This window comes from Grammomys surdaster, unplaced genomic scaffold (assembly GCF_004785775.1).
Source record: "Grammomys surdaster isolate TR1022 unplaced genomic scaffold, NIH_TR_1.0 126121, whole genome shotgun sequence".
Taxonomy (NCBI): domain Eukaryota; kingdom Metazoa; phylum Chordata; class Mammalia; order Rodentia; family Muridae; genus Grammomys; species Grammomys surdaster.
The window spans coordinates 4,208,997-4,230,959 of record NW_021620929.1 but is presented as its reverse complement, the minus strand read 5'-3'; the positions used below and the strand labels follow the sequence as shown (position 1 = coordinate 4,230,959).

Here is a 21,963-nt window from a genome sequence, read left to right as displayed (position 1 = left end):
CACTAACAGCACAGACAGTAAAAACAGCTCCCAGGAAAATTGCCCAGCAGAAACTCCCAAAAGCCCCGTCGCGTAGCATGCACATGCGCAGTCGCTGCAAGACGCGCCTCTCGTTTGCCCCGGAGGCGCGGATTGGACAAGACACTTCGTGAGAAATGCGAGTTCTCGCGGGAACAGTATTCAAAAACTCCGGCGCTTACTTAGCAGTGCTTCGGCCGAATGGATACGGTGGTGTTTCTGTGCTAAGGTGGATTTAGTGTCACAGTCTAGGCGCCCAGTGCTCTCCGGACAGGCCTTCGGTTGTAGCATCAAGGAAGCGTGAGGAGAGAGGTAAAAGCGAGCGGCGAAAAGGGTGTATCGGGCGGCCGCAGGCGGAACGCCTGTTCCCCCGGAACCTGAGTTCTCAGGAGCTGCCTTCCGGGACGGTGTCGTTTTCAGTCGGACCGCTTCGCTGCGGGTTTGACTGCAGATAGAGATATACGGTGCTGAGTGGTCTTGTTACTAGTTTCTTCTGCGACCTCCGAGTCTTGAATTCTCTAGTACCTTAACCCCCTAGCCAGTGGTTCAGCCAGAATTAACTGTTGCAAATATGTAACAAACACACACGACGGAGTCTCATTGTAGCATTTTATTCACTTACTTTTTTACTTATTATTATTTATCTTTTATTCACATTACATCTCAGCTGCAGCCCCTCTCTCCGCTCCTCCCATTCTCGCCCCAACAAATCCCTATTTCCACTACCCCCACCCTCTTTTCTCAGAAAAGGGGAAGTCCCCCCACCCCCCTCGGGACTTCTAGTCCCCAGCAGGGGTAAGCATTTCCCAACCAGGCAGTCCAAGTAGGGGAAGGGGATCCAATGGCAGGCAACAGAGTCAGAGACAGCCCCGCTCTAATTGTTAGGGGACCTACAGGAAGACCAAGCTGCTCATCTACTGCAAATGTGCTAGGGGACTTAGGTCCAGCCCCTGCATCCTCCTTGGTTGGTGGTTCAGTCTTCAGCCCCCATGGGCTCAGGTTGGTTGACTCTGTAATGTTGTGGCCTTGACCCTTTTGGCTTATTCACTTATTACCCACAAGACTCCCAGAGCCCCACCCGATGCCTGGCTATGGGTCTCTGCTTCCCCTTCCATCTGCTGGATGAAGCCTCTCAGGAAACAGTGATGTTAGGTACCTGTCTGCAAACATAGCACAGTATCATTAATAGTGTCAGGGGTTGACTCTCTCGTGGGATGGGTTTCAAGTTGGACCAGTCAGTGGTTCTTCTCCATCTTTATCCCTGTGCATCCTATAGACAGGAGAACTTTTGGGTTGAAGGGTTTGCATGTGGATTTATTTTTTTATTCAATGATTAGAGATTACAGTGGTAACATTTTAGATATTTGGGTTAAATGTTTTCACTCGTACTTATTTGTGAAAATGTGAACCCCCCCCCCCGAAAGTTTAAAATCCATTTAGCGTGTATGCTATTTCTGTTGATACCCAGTCAGAATTTGTGTGTTCTCAATCCAGTTAGAGGCCTTTTACTCTTCTCGTCTTACAGACTCTATTAAGGTAGATGAAACAAGATGTTCACCAAACTTTTTCACACTGATGTAGCCAGTTGGTGGTGGAAGTGAGCTTTGAACCCAGATAGCTAGCTCGTCCACAGAGCTTCCTGTCATTTTAATGCATTATACGGGTTGTGGTTTTGAGAGGTTGTACTGAAGAGTGATTAGCACACCAGGCTTTGGAGCTCCACTCTGATTTTTATGTCATTTAACCACATCTGTGTATCGCCTACTATTTTCTCTCAAACCTATCCCAACCAGGCTTTCGGCTCACTTCTCCAGCAGAGCACCTTGGGCCAGTGCCCTGCAGTTCCCAGTTTCTCACCTAATTTGCCTTAGTATCATTTGCCATGATGGTGTTGCTTTCCACCTCCTGGAGGAATTTTGTCTTTTTGGCTCCCAGAATATTAAGCGCTTTCTGCTTACTTCATGAGTCTTACCTGAGGGTACTTGTGGTCTTCCTTCATAACAGCCTTTAGTTCTGAGACTTGTCAGCAATTACGCTCATCTTCTAGTGATGAGGAGTGTTAAGGACTTAATGTTGGCACTGTCCAAATTTGTATTTTCAGCCCAACATATTCAAGTGCTTAACCATGTCATACTCAAAATACGAATTCTAGCTTTCTTCCCTTTCAGCTGAGGGTAGCTCTGTTCCAGTAATTACTCAGGCCAGAAGCCTTATATCCGTTTTTTTTAACCTCCCAGAATCTGCCTATCAAAAAATTGAATTGACTTTACCTTCACAAGTTGTGTAGAGTTTGGCCATTTCCCGATACCTACTGTGCTATCTAATATCCTTTTTGTTTTTATATGCCAGTACTGTTGACTATGTATGTTTGTCTTCTCCTGCTCTGATGTCACTACATTTAGTTCCAAGTTTAGCTCAAGTAGTTGTATTTTGTCTTTACAGTAGATTGAAAACAGAAAACATGGAGGCAGATACCACAGTTCTCCGAAAAAAGCTTAAAGAGTGTGAAGACGAGCGACTGAAAGCTGCACAGTATGGCCTACAGCTACTGGAGAGGCAGACGGAATTGCAGAGTCAGTTGGATAAATGTCATGAAGAAATGATGGTCACAGCCGAGGTAGGATTCGGTACACCTGTTTACAAGGAAGTGCTTAGGGACTAAAAACTTGTTTTACGTGGCAACTATCAGTTCTCTCTTGACGACCTAAACTTACTCACCCTAGCTGCATTGAGAAGGGGGATGAACTAAATGAATGTCCATGTTCTTTCCAACAGTTGGTTGGCTCTGAGTTCAGCCTGCTCTCCTTGCTGCCTTTACTGCCAGGTGTTGTTCAGTCCATGCTCTGCTTTTGTGACCTCACTTCCTTTATAGTTCTAACCCTCTGAGTGCTCCATGGCATTACACCAAGCCTTTAGTTCTCCCTGAAGGCTAAATTGGTGTATTCAAGTACCTGCCATTGATGGACATCTCAAGCTTGACACGGCTTGTTCTCTGTCTGCTAGCTGGATGTTCACTTGCTTTAGTAAACGAATTGGCATTCATTTGAACCTGAAGTCAAGGGGTCCCACATTTTATCCATCAATAAATCTAAGGACTTGACTTATATCTTCGTTAGCTTTCTATTGCTGTGATGAAACACCATGACCAAAAACAGCTTTGGAGGAAAGGGTTGATTTCATCTAGAGAAGTCAGAACTGGAGCCTGGAGGTAGGAACTGATGCAGAGGCTATGGAGGGGTGCTGCTTCCTGGCTTGGCCAGCCTGTTTTCTGATACTAATTAGAACCACGTGTCCTGGGGTACAGTGTCTCACAGACTTGCCTACAGGTGGGTCTTACTAAGGTGTTTTCTCAGTTAAGATTTCCTTTTCACACATATGTCTAGGTTTGTGTTAATTTGCCAAAAGACAAACAACTAGCACGACCAAAACATCTGCCTGAGATACTGCTGCTCTAGCCCAGACCACAGCCATCTTTCCACTGTACTGCTGCTGTAGCCTTCTAACTGGTTGCCAGCTTCCATCATTATCATTGATATCATTCATGCGTTACTCATCCAAGTGGTCATGAGAAAATAAACAAGGGCTCCTTTCTTTCCTTCTGAGAGCCACATGGGGCTTTCTTTTGTACTTTCAGCCGAGTCTGAGCTTTTTGTATAGTCTCATGTTCTGACCTCTGCCTATGTGAGCACCACATTTCACATGTGTTTTCTGTAGTCTTTCCTTTACTGGCTTTGTATTGAATGTTTCTTCTGGAGTTAATCATCCACTCTTCTTGACTCCGTCCTCAAACACAGACTGCCAGTTAAGTATCCTGTCAGCATGATGGCTAACATTGACTATAGAATGTAAAGTTGTCAAAATTGGCTCTTAATTCTCTCATGCTGATTATCTCCAGAGTTGCAAGCTGCACAAGAGGAAATTTTGTCTATTCTTATTCACTAATACACCCCTGTTGCCTGGCACACAAATATTTTTAAAGTTACTAAATTAGTTTAATATTAAATGTTTAGTGTTTTAATACTGAATTTCAGAATTATAAATATAACAGGTAAACATCACTAATGACAGCTGTTTTTCCAAGTACTGCTGTTCTTAATAAGTACTCAATGCCAAATCATGAAACAAAGATTATACATCTCAGGGTGGAAACAAAGTCATTATTGAACAATTGTTTTGAAAACACCTCATGAAATTTAGGTTTCTTTTAAAATAGAAGCACTTTGGAGAGAGTGATGAAAATAATTCTAGTCTTTTTCCCTAGTTGAATTGAATTTTATTTATCTTATTTTTTGTTTTGTTTTAATTTTTTAAATTATTCTTTGAAAATTTTATACAGTATGTTTTGATATGTTCTTCCACCACCCCTAAACTCTTCTCAGATTCTCTCTACCTCTCCACCTAACTTCGTATTTTTTTCTCTCTCATTAAAAGACAAACAAAACCATGGAGTTCAGTTTGTGTTGGCTGACAACTCCTGGGAATGGGGCATGTCCTAGAGTGTGGTTGATTTACCCAGTGTCACTGCATTGAAGAAAACTGATTTTACCCTCTCCCAGCAGCTATCAGTTGTAAATAGCTTCTTGGCTAGGATTGGGACGTTATACCCACTTCTTTCTCCTGAGCTGAGATTTTCTCTGGCTGTTTATGAAGGCCTTGAATGTGCTGTCAGAGCTTCTGTGTTTATATCCATATCTGCCCTGTTGTGTCTGGAAAGCGTTGTTTCCTTGAGACTATTTACCACCTCTGCCTCTCAAAGTCTTTCTGCCTCCGCTTCCAAATGGATCCCTGAACCTTGAGGAGATCTGTGTTCTTTTAGCAGAGTAATAGTTATAGGTTTTCCCCTAGGGCCCATGACCTATCTAGCCTCAGATTCTTGGCTTCATTGACAGTGTCAGGTCTGGGTTTCCTCTGGCAGAAGAGGATGGGAGGGCTCAAATCTAAGTTAAAAGGTGGCTGGTTGCTCTGTTACACTCAAGCCACTGTTGCACCAGCAGGCCTAACTTGCAGGAAGTCATTAAGTTGTAGCTCACAGTTTTTAGCTGAGTGAGTTCAGATATTCCTTTTTTCCTCAGGTATTATACGTAGCACATTGAACACTAGCCAGTCAGGTGAAGCTAGATTCTTTTCCATGTTGGTGTCTCTTGTAATAGGGTCTTACAGCAAGTTGTGGAGGACAATCAATAACCTTGGCAATAGTCTGTAATATTGCTGGTGCAGGAAGGCATCTATGGGACTCCATTGTCCAACAACTCAAAAATATGTAACCCATTGCTGGTGTTGAGTTTTATTTGGTAGTATATGATGTCTGGTTTGGGTATTACACCTACCCAGAATTATATGGTGGCACTATTAAACCCCCTTTTCATAGGTGTATACATCTTAGGACGTTTTTATAGTAGTTTTTGCAAGACTTTCACTGTTAGTTGTTCCTCCCCCAGATCCCTTCTCTGCCCTGCTTTAACTCATAAAAAAAAAAAAAAAGTTTACAAGGAACTCCAGTACTTCTCAGTAACCATAGCATGTCTATACTTATTTTGTAAATGTAGCTACACTCTGAAAGTATTCAGTATTTTTCCTTCTATCTGTTCCTCTGTTTTTCAAGGCAGTCAAGGAAGAACATCTCATTATCAACTAGTAATGCTTACCAGGAACATTTGAGTGCTGGTAAAGTATCCTTGTTTCTCTTTCCATCGGGATTGATAGAGCATCATACTCCGGGCTCATTCTTCCTTGATAGAGAACTGCAGCAATTGCCACCCCTCCATCCAAGACTTTAACATACTTCCCCTGTCTATAGTTGTCCATAGACAATACATGGACAATTCTAGATATAAATAATTTATGTAAAATAATAATTTATAAATCTGTGTCCTGCTTGGGACACGAATCACTGTCCAGAGTACCTGAAGCAGATGTTGTTCCTCTTGCTGTCTTACAAGGTCGTGAGTCATCTCACACGGTGTCATATGCCTTACGTGGCACCTGTCACATTTCATCTCGTCACACAGATGTTATACTATCTAGCATCTAAGAATAGTGAATATAGTACAGTAAGATTTTGAGAGAAAAATGACACATAACTTTTTAAACTGCTCTTTTTGTTATTGGTTGTATCATTAATTTATTACTGTGTCAAATTTAAAGTTAAATTTTGTCAGGTCAAATACTACATATTGTGTGTGGGTGAGCATGGTCTATGTAGGTACTGTTTGTGGATCCAACCATCAGGCGGGGGTTCCCAGCAGGTAAGATGCAGATGACGTCCAACGCTGAGCCTGGATGCCTGACACAAGTTGATCTGTTGAACAGCGTCTGGCATCCACGAGCATTTTCTCCTGCTGCTTTAAGAATGTGTTCCTGTAACAGTTCCCTTAGAAAGCCTCTTCTCAACCTGCCCTTGTCCTCAATACCAGTCACTGTGGCTTCAAGTTGCTGAGTGTTTTGTTTATATGGATCTTGAGGTTAGCTTTTTGAGTATGCACAGAATGGATAGTTGTTGGGAAGGAGGGCTGAGTGTCTCTGTCAGGGGGTTACAGTGTTTCTGGTCTAGTGACACCAAAGGCCCCTTTATTTTTTCTTGTTTCTCAAGTGGATTCTAATTATGGAAAGATTCTGTTATTGTACTGTATTAAGTAAAAAAATAACTTACTGTTCTAATAATCAGCCAAATTCTTAGTTTTTGATCAGTGTGTGATAAGGCTTACTACCATGACAGTTATTGTTTAGCCAAGAGCAAGAATTTTTCAGGAAATCCTTAACACTTAGCAGTGTGAAGTTTCTTTTGGATTTTGAAATCCAGAGACTACCTCCTCCATTACTATCTGCACTGCTGGCTTTCAGGGCAGCAGAGACCACAGATTGGAAAACAATAGTCAGTAATTTCCTGGGATCAGTGCCTTTCCTCCTTTCAACTAAGTATTGTGAGATCCCTGACATCTCTAAATACACCTTTTGGGATTCATTAAGACTGATTAGCAAGTTTGGGCTCATAGGTCATTTAGTAAAATGCTTTCCTGAGTGTAGTTCCCAGACACAGTGCAACAATGTCTTCTTGTTATCCATCCCAGCTCCGGAGAGTCAGCAGTAGGTGGGTCCCTGAGGCTCAGCACACTGGCAATCCCTCCTACCTACTCAGCAGGCAGGTTTCAGGTCAGTGGGAGACTTTGTCCCAAAAATAACGTGGTTATTACCTGAGGAACAATACCTGAGGTTGTCATTTCTCCTACAGTAACATACATAGACGTGTGTGCTTTCCCACGTGAACATGCATGAAAACTTGCCTCCACCTCAAAAAAGTAAATGACAGATTAGCTATGCTAGTCCTAATTTGACAGGTGGTTGTTCCTTGGAAAGCAGCAAATGAAACAGGTATGAACCAGCTTAAGGTGCTAACTAATAATATCCAATGATTGAAGGTTTTTTATGCATTTAAATGTGTTTTCAGAATTATAACCAAGAGAAGTATGCCCTTCAAAGAGAAGTAGAGCTCAAGAGTCGGATGCTGGAAAGTCTGGGCTGTGAGTGTGAAGCCCTGAAACAGCAGCAGAAAACGCAGCTGGAGCAGTTAGAAATGCAGCTACACAGAAGCCACAGGCAGGAAGTGAACGACCTGAAAAACAAGGTTTGCATCTGTGTTCACAGTAACCTATCCTGTGCCTGCATGGCTGTCTGTAAGTACTGGGTGGGTGGGGTGCTTAAGTACCAGCTCTGCAAAACCACTAAGAAGTTTCTGTGTCTTAATGTTCTGAGTGGAAACACTGAGAGACAAGCTATTAAAGAATTTGTATATGTACATACTAGTCTTCTAATTACATGTGATAATTTATTTAATTATTTAAATTAGGTAGCTGAATATTTGTATTTGAAGTGTTTGTAATATTAGTGACCAGTGTAGCCTTCGTACAGCATGTGGTGTGGCTCACCTTGCAAGATAACTAGTTCTGCAGCAGTTCCTACAGTGAGTTATGTGCTGCAGTACAAAGCGTCCTGCCTGGTAAGGGAATGTGCTTTAGAGGTGAAACTTTGTAATATGTTTATGGATGATCCAGTCCTCACAAGAACTCTGGGAAAGAGGTAACATTATCTCCATTACGACAGACAAGGATGCTAATGTCTAGGCAAACTGAGAAAACTGAACAAAATAAGAAGTACAAATTGTCAAGAATCCCTGGGCTTTGTGCACTTGGTCTAGTGGGTATCATATACACAGGCTCTGTTCTAGTTACAAAGTGGGCAGCTGTTCAGTGAGCCCATTCACTCTCAAAACCCCAACTGCCCAAGGCTTTCAGTTTGCATCTAAGAAATGTCTGGCTTTGCTTATGCATATGAAGTTTGTAACCTGATTTTTTTAGATCCTACTCTATGCAAACTTGATAAGATTTTTTAATGCCTTATTTGTTCAGAAATCTGTTTTTCAATTATTAGTATTTTGTATAGTGTCTCTTAATATTTTTCCATGTCCGTTTTCACCTATAAGTTGTCATTCAACTAACTATTTATTTTTCCATTTAAAATGATGGTATTGGTGTAATCATATTTGAGTAAGTAATGCTTTTATGTATCTTACCTGTGGCTCTGAGAGGTAGCAATCCTGTTTGCAGCTAATCTGATCTGAGATGTGGATGGCTAGAAATGTTTTTCCTTCCCACGGGGAACTAGCAGTAGCCTAATTACCTAAGTAGATGTGATAAAGGAAATATTTAGGTACTAGATAAACTAAAAATAATTATAAAGATGGACTTTTTATAGAAGAAAAAGTAAATTTTTAAAAATTATGGCATTGCTGATGTTCTCAAACCATTTGCTTTTAATATCTTTAAGGTTTACTCATTTTATTTTTCTTATTTCTCACATTTAATCTGTCATTCCAAGGAGTTGACCTATAAAATGTTATGGTAGCTTCTGTCCCTGTAGTCCAGCCATCAGCATCACATGACTGTGGTTTTCTAATCAGGTTACCTGCTTGCATCATTGTTACCCATACTGCTGCTGCTTCTCCTCCCCTTCCTCTTCCTCCTCTTCCTCCTCTTCTCTGTTCCTCTTCTACCTCCTTTCCTCTTCTTCTTTTCCTCTTCCTCCTCCTCCTCTTTCTCCTCTTCTTCTTCCTTCTCTTCCTCTTCCTCCTATTCCTCTGTCTTTTTCCTCCTCTTCCTCTTCTTTGCTGGAGATGAGGAGTACTTCCCCTTCTCTATGAGGTCCAGATACCTCATGGTTAGCTCTACCATCTTCAGTTGCTTCTAAGAACACCAGGGCTTAGATGACTAGTGTGGGTTATTCCTGAATTTGTTGAAAATACTCTTAGTGGGTAGGGATCTAACTTGGTGAGAGAGATTTAACTTGAAAACTCAAGACCCTGCATTCAGTTCCCAGCACCACAGGTCGGGGATGGGGGGATGAGAGTTACTTTGCTCACCTCACTCAGATCCGGTGCATTTCTGTAGGGTAGCAACCAAAAAGTCAGGAATGAACTCTAAATACGGATTTCAGAAAGGAAAGAACCTTTGAGTTTGGAGGTTGTGAATCTTTCTGTCTCTTTTCTGGATTTAGTTAGAAAATCTGAAAGTGGAATTAGATGAAGCAAGGCTTAGTGAAAAGCAGCTGAAGCAGAAGCTGGATCACCAGGGGGAACTTCTCTCTCACAAGTCAGAAGAACTCCGACTAATGTCTGAGCAGCGAGTACTCAATAGCATGTCTTCGGAGGTGCTGGCTCTTCAGACTGAGCTAACTGAAGTGGAAGGTGTGAAGGTAATTTATATCTCAGGTGTTTTCTTGTTTTACTTTAGTCTATTTCTGCATGTTCTTGTCATTGTTCTTAAGAACTAGTTTGAGGGCTGAAATGGCTTTTTATTCAACCACAATCTTGCTGCTGAACTTTCAGGAGGATTGCTTCATTCATAAACTAAGTTTCTATTTTATGCTTACATGAGACAGGTTTTATTTTATAGGAACTCTGGGCTCATTAATAGGCTTTTATTCTGACCTGAGTTTGGATCTTAAAAGCCCAATATAAAATATTAACACAGTGGAAATTAAAATGCATGTTAATATGGATTTTTCATTTCAACTAAAGATAATTAAAACTTAAAATTCACAAGAAAAGGGGGGCATTTCCAAGGTATTTTTGTTGGTTCTCTGCTAAAAACAAAATATTAAAATATACTTGGCAGCCATTGAATTTGTTTTTTTTAATTTTGGTTGGGAACCAATACTAAATACTGAATCAACTGCTGAGTGGAAAGTTTTGTTTGTTCCTGTTGAATAGAATGCCCTCAAAGAAGAGGTGAATGAACTGCAGTACAAGCAAGAGCAGCTGGAATGTCTCAACACTTCCTTACTGCACCAGATCGACCGGCTTAAAGAAGACAAAGAGGAGCGAGAGAGGGAAGCAGTCTCTTACTGTAATGCCTTGGAGGTATGATGAGGGCCACCACGCTGGTTAGAAGCCATGTGCCCTCTGCTGTGCTCCATGACTGAAACTGGTTTCTTTTTCATCTAGAAAGCGCGCATAGAAAATCAGGATCTTCAGGTGCAGCTGAGTCACGTATTCCAGCAGGCAGCAGACCCCAACAGCAAAGGAAACTCCCTGTTTGCAGAGGTACTTGCAAGTGTTCTCCTGACTTAGTTGACTAGACTGACATCTCACCTTCTACAGGAACAAGCACGTTAATATTTTCCAGGTGGAGGATCGAAGGGCGGCAATGGAACGCCAGCTCAACTTGATGAAAGACAAATATCAGTCACTGAAGAAGCAAAATGCATTCACCAGAGATCAGATGAACAAGATGAAGGTATACATAGATCGGTAAAGGCTTCCAAATCTTCAGTCCTAGCACTGCGTATGCAAGTATATACAGGAAACATTTTCTTCAGAAAGTGTACTCATGCCGGGCAGTGGTGGCGCATGCCTTTAATCCCAGCACTTGGGAGGCAGAGGCAGGCGGATTTCTGAGTTCGAGGCCAGCCTGGTCTATAGAGTGAGTTCCAGGACAGCCAGGGCTACTCAGAGAAACCCTGTCTCTAAAAACCAAAAAAAGAAAAAAAAAGAAAAAAAGAAAGTGTACTCATGTGATTATTTGTAGACTTGTATGATTCTTATTTTTTATTAAAAAAATCTTGGGGCAGCAGCTGCTGATTGCTTCAGCGGTTTCTCACTGACATGGCCAGGTAGGCAGTGAGTTGTTTTTGTCCAGTTGGAATGAGAGAGAGTTTATTTTTTGCTCATAGCACAGTGTCTTCTTGAGCATCACACTGTTTCCTGCTTCGTCTAGACTTACTCTCTCACCTGTTCTCACACGACAGCCCAGGCTTTATTGAAGTCTGCACTGTGCGTGGCCCCCATCCCCGCCATTCATTAAGTCCGCACAGACTGTCAGAATTGGAAGGCTTCTTTTTCTGTTATAGCTTTTATAGCACCGAGAAAAAAAGTCCTGTCTCCACCTGGTTCCGACCCTTCCTCCCTTTGCCCAATGCTGCAAAGAAATAATGGACTACTAAAAGGCTCCCTCTCATTTTCTCTCGTTTCCTCTCGTACGTGTTACAAAGCAGTGAGGAAATTCAGTGATGGACCTTGGGAGGTGGATGAGCTACTCAAGATGCCGTCTTAGGCTTCGTGTGTAAGTGGGAAGATGGCAGCCACCACACGCCTCTTAAGAGTTGTCCTGGACTTAGCACGTAGGAAAACACCTTTCCATTTTGTCATTTATTTCTGTAGGTAACTTAACAATTTCCCCATTTAATTAAAAATTTTAGGATATTGCCAGTAGACCCATGGTGGTAATTCAAGTGATGAGTAGCAGGCATGGTGTGGTCAGGCTCATGTGCTGTCTGAATGGCACGCTGCCGGGCCACAGCATGTAGTCTAATGTACATTTGACAGACCCATAAATGTGTTAAATACTTCAGATAAGCATAAACAATAGTCAGAATAAATACTCCAAAGTTAAATCCACCACAAAATGTTGAATGCAAATGTTTTCAGATTATGAGATGAAAAAGAGCTATTTACTTTCCAACATGAATTCAAATCTTGGAGCACAAAACAGTAATTATACCAGAAATATGTTTACCAGGATCTCAGTTTTGATTGGTGTATGTGTTTGATTATTTTTTTCTAGTTACAAATCTCCACATTGCTGAGGATGAGGGGATCACAAACCGAATTTGAACAACAAGAACGGTTGCTTGCCATGGTAGAACAGAAGAATGGTGAAATAAAACACCTTTTAGGGGAAATTAATAAACTAGAGAAATTTAAGGTATATGTAACATCTTTTCTAAAGCATAACCGAGTTCTGAATTGAAGTTTTCAATGTTTTTTTAGCTTCCATAGTTTATTATGCAGTCAGCTTTCAGTTTCTGTACAAGTTGACCCAATGTTTAAATTCTCTTGAATTCACAGCAGTCTTACCTCAGTCTTGCATGTATGATGTGAAGTCAGTTCCAACATCATTTGTTAAATGTGGCCCCAGTGAGATGTAGGTTTACCAACTACCAAGTTGCTATATGTGCGTGCATCTCTCGACCTATTCTGGGTGTTAGTTTACCTCTGTAGAGCAGTGTTATATTATTTAAGTTACACGGAGTTGTAGTACATGCTTTTATTTCTAGTTTTAGACTTTATTTCCCCTAGTTTTTTCTTCACAATGCTCTAGTTATTTTTACGTTTGCTTTTCTCTTATCTAATGCACGACTCCCCCCACACACACTATATTTATTTTGAAACTGGGGAAATTGGGGTTTCTGCAGCCTATAAAATTAGTTGCAATTTGCGTCTCCCCCCGCCCCCCCCCCCCACACACACTTCCTGGAAATACAAAGAGGTTTTTTTGAGCACTGGGAATGGGGGGTGGGATATCAAAAGTAACTTAAAGGATTTCCTCTCCATGGTTTTCCATTTTATGGCTTACTCTAAATTCCAGGACTGGTGTGGTTGGGAGTCTTAGTCTCAGAATTAAACATGTATTATTTTCATGTCCATGTCAAATTGAGCCATTTTCCTTATGTGAAAAACGGGGCTGCCACAGCTAGGTTAGGGGGATGATTGTTAGCATGGCGGCCTCAAACTGATGAGCACTTACTTAGTGGTGGCTGTTACCACTGTAGCAAACCTAGTCTGCTGTCTACTTCATGTAACAAGGGTGTTTGCTTTCACTAGAACTTATATGAAAGTATGGAATCTAAGCCTTCCACATCAGACAACGCTTGTACTGTAGAAGACAGCACCTATTACGCAGACTTACTTCAACTGAAGCTTGATAAACTAAAGTAAGTATTGGCGGTTGTGAATACACACATGAGGGAGTTTACTTGCTTATAATAATATTACTGATTTCTTGTTTGTTTCTTTTTAATTTTCAAAAAAATTTCAGAAGAAAGTCAATAAAATATCTTTGTGAGCATATGGGTTTATATAAAGTATGTATTTTATGTTCAGCATCTAGTTGGTAAGTGAAAGGGATTCTAAGTTTCTCAATTAGAATTTAAGAATAAATTCCAAATAATTCAAAACTTAATGTATGTGTTCATTTGGTAAAAATGTTTTCTCTCTCTGTTTAAAAGATTCGTAAAAGTCTTGTGGAGGTTGCATTGTTAGGACTTATTTAATTGTTCATTGTTTCTTTCATTTATTGCTAAAATTTCAGAAAAAGATGTCTTTTTAAGACACAAGGTTTATTCCACCGTGTCTGTGCCATGTATTATTTTCATATTCTTTAATTATTCTTTCCTGTTACTGTAGCAAAGAAACTGAAAGCATAAAGGGTGAACTGTCCATCCAGAGGATGAAGGCGTTACTTGAGAGCCAGCGGGCCCTGGATATTGAGCGGAAACTGTTTGCAAACGAAAGACACCTGCAGCTTGCAGAGAGTGAGAACATGAAGCTGAGAGCCAAGGTGGATGAGCTGAAGCTCAAGTACGAACCCGAAGGTGTGTTCTGTAGGCTCTCACCTTTCAGACCGGCGTCGCTCTGAGACACTGTCACTGTAAACCAACTTGTTGCTATGCATCTGTAGTACAGTGTAGCTGTCAAATGTGTAGGAAAACTAAGAGGATTGGTTACCACATAAGCATGAATATAATCATATTTTCTCTTGGGATATCTGAGTTCAACATACTGAATAGCAAGGACTTAAGTTTTTCTCCTTTAAGATTATAGCATCTCAGGGTGTCCCAAAGAGTTTTGAAGTTACTTTAAGAAAGGGTCTCACTGTGCAGTTCAGGCTGGCCTCATATTCATAATCTTCTTTATTCTGCCTCCTGAGTGGGATTGTAGATGTGTGCCATCATGCCCAACTCAGAGTTTCATTTGTTGAAGCAGCTGATACTGGGAGCTAGACCAGTTAAGTCTGTTTATGGAAGAACTAAGCAAGGCTTAGGTTCAGGGGCTTCCTCCTTCCTTCCTCTCCTCCCCACTCTCTCAGCTCCTCCTCCTCCCCTTCTGATGAACCTCTGGAGGAGCATTCCAGACCGATGGCGTACTGTGCATGTTAGGATCCCAGCTGTTTAGATGCTGTCTGTTGCCAGTCCATTGACTAGAAACTAGTCATGTTTCCCAGGACTCACCACCAGAAATGCTAGAAGGTGTAGTTTTGACCTCAAGAGCTATTCATATTGAGAGTTCTAATTGTTCTTCTGACACATAGTAATTGGACACAATTATTAGGGTGCAATGTGATGGCTCCACTTACTATGTATTATATAATGATCAAATCAAGGTAAGTTAATATCTATCCCTGTAGAAACATCTCAGAACTATTCATGATTTAAGTTGAATATCTTATTTTTTATCCCTTTGAAGTTGGGAAAACTCTTTGAAAGTTTTCTTTCTAACTCTGACTTACACAGTATGCTATTGGTGAGTGTGGCTGTCATGCTGTTAGCGCTCCCAGGTGAAGGAGATCACATAATACGTACTTTTTAAACATGTATTTATTATTCTTGTATGTGAGTGTGTACCTGTATGTATGTGTGCTTACACACCACAGCATGTGTGTGGTGATCACACACCAACATTATACGGCTGGTTCCCCCTTTCTACTGCTGTAGTACAGTACAGTAGTACGCTGTAGTGTCTAGTTCCTAAGCTTGAAGTCACATTCAGATAGATGCAAGCAACTACCCAATGAGCTGTCTCACTAGCCCCTAGTTTGCTCTTTTATAAAATCAGATTGTTTGTGAGGTATTTTGCTTTTGGGTTTTTATAATTTGTATAAATTTGATAAATTATGCTCACGTTTTATCAGCTGTGTAGTTTGCTGACGTTTCCTTCCACTGTGTCGATTCTCTTCATTGTTTCCTTTGCTGTTGCTGAATTTTAGTGTGGTTCAGCCTCATGTTTATTTTTGCTTGACTGCTTGTGCTTTGAGGTCCCCTCTAGAAGGCCTTCATAGCGCACTCATACAGCGCAGTATCCCTGATTTCTTAGCGCAATTACTTGAAGAAGTCCTCCTTTCCCTGTTGCATGTTTTGACTTTGTGAACATAGGAGCTGTGTGTTGGTGGCTTAGTTACTTCCCGGCTTTCTGTTCAGCTCTGTTACTCAGTGTTTCTTCTATTGCTGGTTTCCCAGGGGTCAGAAGACATTTGGTGGGACCCTGGTTTGGGTTTGTTTTTTGCCTGTTTCTCTTCAGAGTTGTTTTTTTCCCTAATATGTGATCTTCATATGCAGTAGAGAAGATGGGAATTCTACAGCTGTTGGATAGACAGCTGTAAGTTTGTATCAGCTCCATTGAAGTCTAGAGTGCACATGAAATGCACAGTGCTGCTGACTTTGTCTGGTTGACTTCCATGGCTGTAAGTGGGGTGTTGCCTCTGCAGTTGTTGCTTGTCCCACTGTCCGTCTAATACAGATTTGATCATGCTTGCATGGCGTGTTTCTGTTTATATTTATGCTACAGACCTGGTCTGGGCTCCTTTATCATTCTTTAATATCCCAGTCTTAATAGTTTTGATATGAAGTTTATTTGACTTGACATGAATATCTCACTTTCTCTGGTGGATTACATTTGTGTTCATTCATTTTTAGCCTCTGTATATCCTTATAAATGACACAAGTCTCGTGTTGGCAGCATCATTTGCTGTTGTTTCTGTAATCCCTTCAACCACTCTGTCTTTGAATTAGATTATGTAATCCATCTGCATCCGGGGCAATTACTGATCGCCAAGAACTTGGTGCTGCCGCATCACTGGTGGTTTTCTGGTGGGCCTTTTCTTCTTCCTTCTCTCCTACTGTCTCCATGTCTTCCTTTGAGCATAATCACCAAATTCTGTGCATGATACCATAGTGACTGGGGAAAAGGGAGTCACAGATGTGGAGAACCTTTTATAGTTCAGTCACTGTGTGTGTGTGTGTGTGTGTGTGTGTGTGTGTGTGTGTGTGTGTGTGTGTGTGTTGGTGGGGGAGGAGTTCAAAGTCTTCACCAGTGAATTTTGGTTTGCTGAGCTCGGTTAAGTGTTTTTGAGTGCATGGTTATCCATACTCTGATGGAAACACAGATTCTACCATCTTATTCCACCTTTCATCTTGGATTCTTTCTTTCCTCCCTCCCTCAATCCTTCCCTCCCTCCCCCTCTCTCTTTCTTTTCTCCCCCTCCCTCCCTCCCTCCCTCCCTCCTTCCCCTCCCTCCCTCCCTCCCTCCCTTCTCTCCCTTCTTCCCTCCCTCCCTCCCTTCTCTCCCTTCTTCCCTCCCTTCCTCCCTTCCTCCCTTCCTCCCTTCCTCCCTTCCTCCCTTCCTCCCTTCCTCCCTTCCTCCCTTCCTTCCTTCCTTTCTTAACTTTGAGACAGGTTCTCTCTATGTAGTCCTAGTGAGCATAAAACACATTGTATAGTCCAGACTTGAATTCGAGAACCTACTGCTGATGCCTGCTAAGTGCTGGAATTATAGGTGTGCACCATCATATCTGGCTCAAGAGTTCTATTTTTAAGGGAAAACATTTTGATGGGGGAAATATACTAAGTCTAATTACTTAGGAAATAGTCTACCTATACAGTCTTAGCAACTTAGATATTACAAACAGTGGGTTTTATTGTGTGTAAATTGAAAATTAGAAAGTCAGTGTTGAGAAATGTATGAATGCTATAGTTCTGACCCATCTCCTCCCTAAAAGTCTGGGTTAACATGTTTTAGTTTAAGAATTCTTAACCAGGTTACCTTTGCCTAACTGTTTGCAATTATATCTGGGAACTATAAGTCTCAACACCAGGGGGAGATTGTTGACAATAGGAAGATTTTTTTTTTATAGTTTTTAAAAGGCTTCTTTCTCTATCCTTTTTCTCTTTGACTCCAATAGGCTCCCATGATTAAGAATTACCCACCCGTTATGAATTTCAAAGGTCTGCCAACCCAGCAAACACTGGAGATGGTGGGGGTGGGGGGTCAGGATGATTCAGAAGCACAGTGCAGAAGAAAGGTGGGGGCTTGCTAATCTGAAAGCAGCAGTGTGAGCAGGGAGCCTTCCTGCTGTAGCACCTCAGGCTGCTGATGTTCTGATTATGAAAATGAAAGGGCACATCTGTGTGTTGGTGGGAGAAAGGCATTAGAGCAAATGGCTGTGGGACCCTCTTAGGGGATCAGCAGGTCATAAGGTGAGAACTCTGCTATAGCTGCTGTAAGGCAGGATGTGGTTGGGACTAGGGAGACATGCATCACAGACGTGGCTAGAGTCTGAATATATTTTATAGATGAGTCCAGTAGGCGTACATTACCAATATTCAGAGTTCCATCCTTCATTTCATCTCTACAAGACAGTAGTGAATGAAGCAAGTTTGGAGTTCTTAAAATTTAAAGATACTGAAGCACATAGAAGTTACTGCCTGAGGTCACCTGGCTGCAGTGTGGGACTCGAACCAGAACTCCTGGATTCGGCCACTGCTGTTTTACCTCCGAGGTTTCAGGAAGACAGCCTGCTTTCCTGCTGTCACCTGCACATCCTGGTCATTCCTGGGCTTTATATATTACAGAGTTGACAAGGACAATGTTACAGATAGTCTTACAAGACAGAGTTGATGGTGTGTGGGGCCAGAGCTGGAGTTCAGCGAGAGTAAAGCCTGGGTCCTTTCCTGGACCACAGAAACAACAGTGAAGAGTGACTGTAAGAGAGACGGGGTGAAGACAGAAGGAAGAAGTGGAAGTGAAGACCAGGAGAGTGAAGGAGGAGGAGGAGAGCCGAGAAAATGGAAGAATGAAGGGGGCAGGAGGGAGAGCTAAGGAAACAGGGACATAATGTGTGTGAGGTTCTCAGCATGCAATATGTACTTATATGAAAATTTAATTTAAAAGTATATATTTTATCAAAGAGAAAAGTGTATCTTCAGAGTACCAAAAAGAGAAGCGAGTTCATGTATAACTCACTGAATTTCCTTGGGTTGCATCTTTGTTTTTACTCAATAAGCATATATTTTAATGACTTTTTTTCAGAGAAAATTGAAGTACCTGTACTCAAAAAGAGGCGTGAGGTGCTGCCATTTGATATAACCACCCCAGAAGAAACAGCTGCTGCCAGTGCCACTGGGGAAGAAGTGTCTAGACTCCTACTTCAGAGGGAGGAGTCGTCCTGTCTTAATAACTTAAAAGATAACGCCGTGCAGTGGAAACAGCCAGCTTCTTCATGCGCGCAGCCAGCCGGCCCCTCTCCTCATAAGAGCCTGCATCTGGATACACAGCCGAAGAAGAAGTGTGTGAAGCTTGTGGATAGTCCAGCCAACACTGAGGCCTTACATGAACAAAGTAGGAACACCCCCAGTTCTCCCAGGTCAGTGTGTCTTTCTACCTGGCTGCCAGCAGCCTCTCCATCTTTCCTTTCTCACTGCCTGCCCTGTGCCATGTGGCTCTGTCTGTGTTCCCAGCACTGTGTGCACTGCAGCTCTGCAGTCTGGGTGACCTCCCTTTGGTTCTTTTCAGAGGGTCAGGTAGACTAAGGTGAAGGAGGAGAATGCTTCGAACAGCAAGTGATGCTAGGCAGTTACATTTCCCAGTCCACAGAGCAAAGACAGCCCAGCCCAGCATTCCTGAGTGTCTCGCTGGGTGGAATAAATGTACTGTTGTTTTTCTTTTGGTTCAAAAGTAGCCATGAAAGAAAAACCAACTTTCTCAAAGGGCTTTCCAGTAGTCTAAAACATTTAGACTTATGTTTTTTGGTAAGAATAGGTAAAAGTTTTTATGTTTTTTTTCATATTTATACTAAGCCTTCAGAAATGGACTTTGATGCCTGATTGACATTTTTAAATATCAAAGCTAATTTAGTTTCATTTTTATTTCAAAACTTCAAAGCTTCCAGCTTTCTATGTAATTGAGTTTGTGACTAGCAGAAGGTATTGGAGGGTATGTGAGGGAATCATCGTTCAAGGGCTCTGTCCCTTGGGTAAGTAAAACTCAGAGATAAAAAGGTAGAGTGACTGGAGCCCAAGCACCTGAAGGAAGGTCTGGACACACGGCAGGGTCAGAAGGACAGTAATAAGTGTGGACCTGGCCTAGGTGTCCAGCAGCACAGGCGTGCGTAGAGGATGTATAGTATGTATCCAGTGGAACCCTGGAAGCCACAGAGCTGGGTGGTTTGGAGAAAGATGGATACAAGTGGAGGTGCTCGTGCTGACTTGATTAAAACCAGTCTCAGACCAGCACTACATGTTTCTCTCATCTGTGACACCCAGATTTTGTATGTGCACATATGTGCATGTGACCTGAAAACAGAGGCAAAGTTAGAAGGGGGACGGGCATGGGAAGGATAGGATGAAACACAAGTGCCCACACACTTGTACAAAAATTATTAAAAAATGAATAAGGAAATGAAGGAGCCAGATAATTCCAAGGAGATGAATGACGTAGCATGCAGTGCAGTGGTAACTGCATTTAAAATAAACCTGTATACATTTAAAAGTTGAGTATACTAATGTGCATTTGATTTGTCATAAGATGAGCTCTCTGGGAACTGCTAGGGCTACATGAGTCTCAAAAGAGTGAGTGCAGAATCAGACATTTAACTGAGATAGCGAGACATAGCCTACCCATACCAAAGGGCCTCTTAGTGTGCTTCACGTGATTTTAAGTTTCCGGTACTACTAAACAAAGTACTCAGCAGGAAAACACATCAGCTACATAATACTACATTAGTAGTGGTGGATTTTAAAATAATGTCGAGATATATAAGGCACATGAAATTAAAACTCGATATTCTAGCACATATCCCCAGCCTCAGACAGTTCTGAGAGGAGTTCAGCAGGGACTGCTGTGACGTCTGTCTGATGGTATATCTCTACAGAATTTCTAGATGGCCACTGCACCTTGTTTATGCTCGTTTATCTCCCTGCCCTTTGTTTCTTGAGAAACAGTACACAGATTTATACCACTAATGGTCTCAAATTGCACACTGGAAAATTTTTGTCTGATTTAAAAAAAACCCAACAACAACAAAACAAGAAAATACCTTGAAACATTTGTTTTTAAATATGTAAGTCCACCTACTAACTTAAAACATTTCCAACCAAGCTGGAGTGATGGTTCAGAGGTTAAGAATGTTGGCTGCTCTTCCAGAGGTCCTGAATTCAATTTCCAGCAACCACATGGTGCCTCACAGCTATGTATAATATCTGGTGCCCTTTTCTGATGTGCAGGCATACATGCACATAGAACACTGTATACATAATAAATAAATAATTTTTTAAAAAAAATTCCAACCTTATGTCTTTTCTGCTTGTTTAAGTTAGACACATAATTCAAAGTTAACTTTGTCACAATAAAGATGGGCTTTGCTGAGAACTAGAATACTGCCTGCTTTAATCAAATAATGAATGCTCTCCCATGAAGAATGTTTAGACTCTTTCACTCATCTCCTGCACTGTTACTGCTCACTCACTGATGGAAACTCAGTTTGGAGGGTTTTTATTTGTTCATTTGTTTTTTTCTGCTTTCTTGTCTAAGACAGACATGTACTCGGGAAGCCTTGGGTTCTTTTTTTTTTTTAATCTTTGTGCTTAACTTTTTGAATGTAGTATCAACCTTAAAATATTGCTGTAGCATTTTGAATTTTGTATTCCATGTTCTTATGATAGTTATCTCCTTTTACTTAATACTTTAACTTAGGCATCCGTGACCTTTTATCAGACTTAAAGATACTTATTAAACATTTTCTAAAAGCTAAGCCTACTGATACAAAAAATCGTTTTAGAGCCAGCCACATAGTATCACAGTGAAGTCTACTAATAGCTTTTGTCCTGTGTGTATAAAATAGCACTCCCCCTTTTGGACGCCCACTCTACTAGGCATTTATTTCTTTTTCTTGACCATACTTGAATTCTGAATATATGTTTTAATGTTGATAGGTTAACTGCAGAATCAAGGCTTCCAACAGAAGTGAAGGAAAGGAAAGAAACTACAAGCAAATTGGAAAAAGGAGCTTGTAAGAAACCACACAACATCATGTATGTGTCCTCAAAGTCAACCCCAGAGACGCAGTGTCCACAGCAGTAGTGGCACTGCATGGTGCCTGTGCTGACTGTCGTTCTATGCCTGGGACGCCCGTGGAGAGCATCTGCATAAGCCAGTGCTGTGGCCGTGATTCTGACCCGGAAGTTCCTTCTCAGAACTGTGTCATAGGGAACAGATGATTATCAGAAGAGAATGTTAAATTTAAACCTCCTTTCTGCATTAGATATGAAGTTTGAACATTATGTGAATAAATATCTTAAGAACCAAAAATTAGAAAATAGGACACTTAAAATTATTAATTATAATTTTCTTTGTACATCTTTTTGGACTAAGATTTTCCTTTTCTTAAATATATATATAAAAAATATATATATTTTACTCTCTTATGTAACTTATAGTTACATGGTCACACATATAGTAAAAGATACTTGAGTCTAAATTAGCCAAGTAGGTTTTTTTTAATTTAAGTAATTATAGATTTGTCTATAACTTAATTTCATGAATACTTTCCTATAGGTAGTTGATT

At 41.3% G+C, this 21,963-nt stretch overlaps 1 protein-coding gene across 1 annotated transcript; it reads left to right on the top strand.

The window, feature by feature from the left end:
- The first annotated feature begins 205 nt into the window (after positions 1-205).
- Spdl1 (spindle apparatus coiled-coil protein 1) lies at positions 206-21,707 on the top strand. Its single transcript, XM_028756506.1, has 12 exons — positions 206-330; positions 2,461-2,635; positions 7,463-7,639; positions 9,565-9,762; positions 10,280-10,429; positions 10,514-10,612; positions 10,695-10,805; positions 12,132-12,272; positions 13,172-13,281; positions 13,754-13,941; positions 18,432-18,765; positions 21,332-21,707. The coding sequence occupies exons 2-12, from the start codon at positions 2,480-2,482 to the stop codon at positions 21,477-21,479; spliced, it is 1,812 nt and encodes a 603-aa protein (XP_028612339.1). The 5' UTR covers positions 206-330; positions 2,461-2,479; the 3' UTR covers positions 21,480-21,707.
- Positions 21,708-21,963: the final 256 nt, after the last annotated feature.